Consider the following 4,549-nt stretch of genomic DNA (forward strand, 5'->3'; position numbering starts at 1 on the left):
ACACAGATTTTATGTCATCAACTTAATTTTATTACTGGAAAAAATTCACAAACATAAATCTAAATTCTCTGGTCACAAGCCCTCCTTCCTAATCTTTCAAACCATATATTCTAACACTTCCAACGACGGCTAATGTGTACACTCTATAAGATTTTAGCAAACTAATTCATGTACCTATATCTGATTTATAAACCCCTGGCAATGTTATTTGTTATTTTTGTTTTATGCATGTAATATAGATATTGCTCTAATACCAACATTTCAATAAAAGAAAGAAAACTGAAAGAAAAGACTCAATGTCTCAGCCGCGGGTTCCCTTTCCAACATGGCGGCCACAGTCCCGTGTCTCCAGGGGCTCAGCCTGGCGGTGCTGCCCCCTGCCGGCTGACCTGGCCAATGCACCGTCCGCTTCAAACTCCACCGCTAGTGGGCGCTGCAGGCGGAGCTCCAACGGAATCACGTCTTTCCGGTTCCTCTTCGGTTTGACCGCGGCTCGCTGCTCGCACTCCCCGGCCAGATGCAGCGAACTCCGGTCGGACCTCGGCGGAGTCCAGGGGCTCCTCAGCCGGGTTCGGGCCGGACCTTTTCAGGAGTCCGGTCTCCGTTTGGAGGTTCTCCTCGGCACCGAGGCGTAGGGTTCTTACCGGGGTTCTCTCCAGGTTCTCCGAGGTTCTCTCCAGGTTCTCCGAGGTTCTCTCCAGGTTCTCCGAGGTGGTCCCCGGGGTCCGGCAGAGGAAACATGGACGTGTCGCCGGCCCAGTTCGGCGGGGGTGGGCGATGGTTCGCCGGTCCGGTTAGGCCGGGCCGCGGGTTCCGACGGCCGCAGTCCTTCAGCCCCTCAGGAGCGCCGAACCTACAGGTGGTTCTGCTGATTGTTATCCTGGCTTCAAACAGCAGGGGGCGTGTCTGTCTGGTTCCGGTCCAGTTTGTCAGGTCTTTGCTACGTTTCAGTGATGACGCGCTGCTGTTTCGGAACCACGCAGTTAAGCCTTGGACCTTGTAGTTCAGTATTTTCTTTATTGTGGTTCTGATCGTTTGGACCAGATTCTGACCCTGAAACACAACAACCCAGAACCTCCTGCTGTGAAGCTGGTGCTGAACAGAACCTGCGAGCTTAGAACTGATCCAGGATCTGGACTGAGGACTAAAGGTTCTGGTCTAGCTGCTTAAAGCTGTTCTTTAAGGTTAACAGATTAAATGTTCCGACCCAAAAATCTACATTTTACACCCGTATTCTGGGATCAGCATCAGGTTCTGCTTTACCTGAACCAGGTGAGCAGGAAGTAGACCCGTTTCAGGAACTCTCAGGTTCTGTGAGAACAAAGTAGAACTTATGAGTTCTGGGGACGTTGCAGTTCTGTGAAGCTCTGTGACCGACCCGGATATCTGACCCGGTTAGTTCCTGTGTGAAGCTGTTGATGTGGTTCCTTTGACCCAGACTGTGCTTGTTGTCCGGTTCCAGTCCAGAACTCCAGATGTTCCTGTGGAGAAGTACTTCAGTCCGTCCATGCTGCAGGATCCCTGGAAGTCCCTGCCCGCCGTCCCGGCTGAGAACCAGAGAACCAGCTGACCAATCAGAGGACCAGCTGACCGACCAGCTGACCAATCAGAGGACCAGCTGACCAATCAGAGAACCAGCTGACCGACCAGCTGACCAATCAGAGGACCAGCAGGGCCAATCAGAGGACAGATCAGTGGAGCTGATCGTTTTAAACTAGCCAAACATTTTTAACTCTTCTTTGTGTTTTTACTGACAAACTTTTGGTTTTTACTTTTTAAATAAAAACTAAAAACTTTAATTACTGTCAGATGGTTTATTTGAAAGATGATTCACAGATGTAATGTTCACTTCAAAGCTGTTCTAGAGTAGGTTCTGGTTCTGGTTCTGAACCGTTTAATTCTCCAGATTCCAGCAAACTGTCGATGTTCAGGTTCCGTCTACACGGAGACGTTCCGCGGTTAGCTGCTAAAATGTGAATCCTGACAAACGGGCCGATCCAGAACCAGATTAGAACAAGTTCCAGAATTAAAGGTCCATTAACTGGGGAACACGCCTTCACCGGGACTTCAGATAATTCTGGAGAACCGGACGGGTTATTCTCGAGCGCTGGGTGAGATTAAATGTTCTGAAGGAAGAACCTGGGTTCTGTCAGAAGAAAAGTTAGCTGTTAAACCCAGAACCAGCCAGAAATGTGCAGGAACAAAATGTTCTGTTCAGGTTAGACCTGAAGAACCGCATGGATCGTTTCATCTGGTTCCTGATCCGTTTCCCTCAGGCTGGATTCAGGTTCTGACCCAAAATGTCTGCTTCCCGTTCACATTACATTAGATTAGCTCAGATACAGCGAGCACACGTGGTTTGGACTCTTTCCAGAACCTTTACTCAGACACATCCGGGTCGAGCAGCAGAACTGCTACACATAGACGGGATTATCACCAACATCTGCGTTCCCCAGCTGACCCAGAACCCTCTGCAGTTCTGCTGCAGTAAGTCCACTTTCTAAACCCAACACCACGCAGGAGGTTCTGCTGTGATATCTGGGTTTACTGGGTTAGGAACCACAGCAGGAGGTTCTGCTGGTTCTCTGAGGTTCTGCTGTGATATCAGGGTTTACTGGGTTAGGAACCACAGCAGGAGGTTCTGCTGGTTCTCTGAGGTTCTGCTGTGATATCTGGGTTTACTGGGTTAGGAACCACAGCAGGATGTTCTGCTGGTTCTCTGAGGTTCTGCGGTGATATCTGGGTTTACTGGGTTTGGAACCACAGCAGGAGGTTCTGCGGTGATATCAGGGTTTGGAACCACAGCAGGAGGTTCTGCTGGTTCTCTGAGGTTCTGCGGTGATATCAGGGTTTGGAACCACAGCAGGAGGTTCTGCTGGTTCTCTGAGGTTCTGCTGTGATATCAGGGTTTGGAACCACAGCAGGAGGTTCTGCTGGTTCTCTGAGGTTCTGCTGTGATATCAGGGTTTACTGGGTTAGGAACCACAGCAGGATGTTCTGCTGGTTCTCTGAGGTTCTGCGGTGATATCTGGGTTTACTGGGTTTGGAACCACAGCAGGAGGTTCTGCGGTGATATCAGGGTTTGGAACCACAGCAGGAGGTTCTGCTGGTTCTCTGAGGTTCTGCGGTGATATCAGGGTTTGGAACCACAGCAGGAGGTTCTGCTGGTTCTCTGAGGTTCTGCTGTGATATCAGGGTTTGGAACCACAGCAGGAGGTTCTGCTGGTTCTCTGAGGTTCTGCTGTGATATCAGGGTTTACTGGGTTAGGAACCACAGCAGGAGGTTCTGCTGGTTCTCTGAGGTCCGCGGTGACATCAGAGTTTACTGAGTTAGGAACCACAGCAGGAGGTTCTGCTGCTCTGAGGTTCTGCGGTGATATCTGGGTTAGGAACCACAGCAGAATGTCATGAGACAGAAACTACAGAGTGAGAAGTTGTGAAATCAAATTTATTAGTTAAAGTGCAGAAAAGTGGAAAAACACCTGAACCTGAGCCGTCAGTGATCTGGTGACATCCACTGGGCTATAATATACACTAGAGTGCTGATTGGCTGAAAAACTGAAGTCACTGGCGGCCATCTTACTCCTCCCTACTCTCCCAGAACCCCACAGGATTTGGTTGCAACAACAAGCAGTTTTCTGGCTGAGTGAAAACGTTTCACAGGTAATTCTACAGTCAGTGGATGTACTAACACTATCAACTACTAGGAAATTAGCTGCTGAAATATTTTATATGTTATTCATATTAAATATATATACACACACACACACACATATTTAAACAAAATGCTAAATATTTCAGCACATGACTTTCTCAGTACTTGATATTTTTAGAACATAACATAAAACTATATGGCATTTGACATTTTAAAAGTCTTAAGCCCCCCTGAACATGAGAAAATCCTCGTTATTCGATGCTGTAGCGCACATATTCCCTAGTTACTGGGGGGAAATAGGGAGTACCAATATGGCGGCTGGTGGCTTCACAGCGACTCGTTCTAACAGCGGCTATTAGCACTCCAGTGGATAATAGAGCTCAGTGTACCTGACGCCCGTTAACGGCCACCTCTGTAGTACCTGATGATCGTTAACGGTCAATGAGCATCAGACAATAACGAGGTAGCAGTCATCAGTACTCGTTGCTCGTTAACATCACCTTGCTATTGCCTGATGCTCGTTAACATCACCTTGCTATTGCCTGATGCTCGTTAACATCACCTTGCTATTGCCTGATGCTCGTTAACATCACCTTGCTATTGCCTGATGCTCGTTAACATCACCTTGCTATTGCCTGATGCTCGTTAACATCACCTTGCTATTGCCTGATGCTCGTTAACATCACCTTGCTATTGCCTAATGCTCGTTAACATCACCTCGTTAGGTGAATTTTTCAACCTCGACTGTTTGAAACTCAGAGCCGGTTGTGTGTTACACCTGAACACTGATGTGAAACAGCTTCAGGATGGTTGTGGGCAGAATCCCATGAAGCTGCTGAGAAGCCACCAGTGGACGACTACACTGGTGGGGTGTATGAATATATTTGAGCTGTA

At 48.3% G+C, this 4,549-nt stretch overlaps 1 protein-coding gene across 1 annotated transcript; it reads left to right on the forward strand.

Annotated features, from left to right (window-relative positions):
- Positions 1 to 459: 459 nt before the first annotated feature.
- Positions 460 to 1,799, forward strand: LOC105924960 (M-phase-specific PLK1-interacting protein). The gene is made up of 2 exons (XM_012860727.3): positions 460 to 859; positions 1,463 to 1,799. The coding sequence occupies exons 1-2, from the start codon at positions 518 to 520 to the stop codon at positions 1,568 to 1,570; spliced, it is 450 nt and encodes a 149-aa protein (XP_012716181.2). The 5' UTR covers positions 460 to 517; the 3' UTR covers positions 1,571 to 1,799.
- Positions 1,800 to 4,549: the final 2,750 nt, after the last annotated feature.

The sequence above is a fragment of the Fundulus heteroclitus genome, unplaced genomic scaffold (assembly GCF_011125445.2).
Source record: "Fundulus heteroclitus isolate FHET01 unplaced genomic scaffold, MU-UCD_Fhet_4.1 scaffold_56, whole genome shotgun sequence".
Classification (NCBI taxonomy): Eukaryota; Metazoa; Chordata; class Actinopteri; order Cyprinodontiformes; family Fundulidae; genus Fundulus; species Fundulus heteroclitus.

Excerpts from the sequence above, each read along its gene's own strand:
- LOC105924960 (XM_012860727.3), top strand. The coding sequence starts at position 518 with ATGCAGCGAACTCCGGTCGGACCTCGGCGGAGTCCAGGGGCTCCTCAG. Across the intron at positions 860-1,462 it reads CAGGAGCGCCGAACCTACAG|TCCAGAACTCCAGATGTTCC; the intron begins GTGGTTCTGCTG and ends GTCCGGTTCCAG.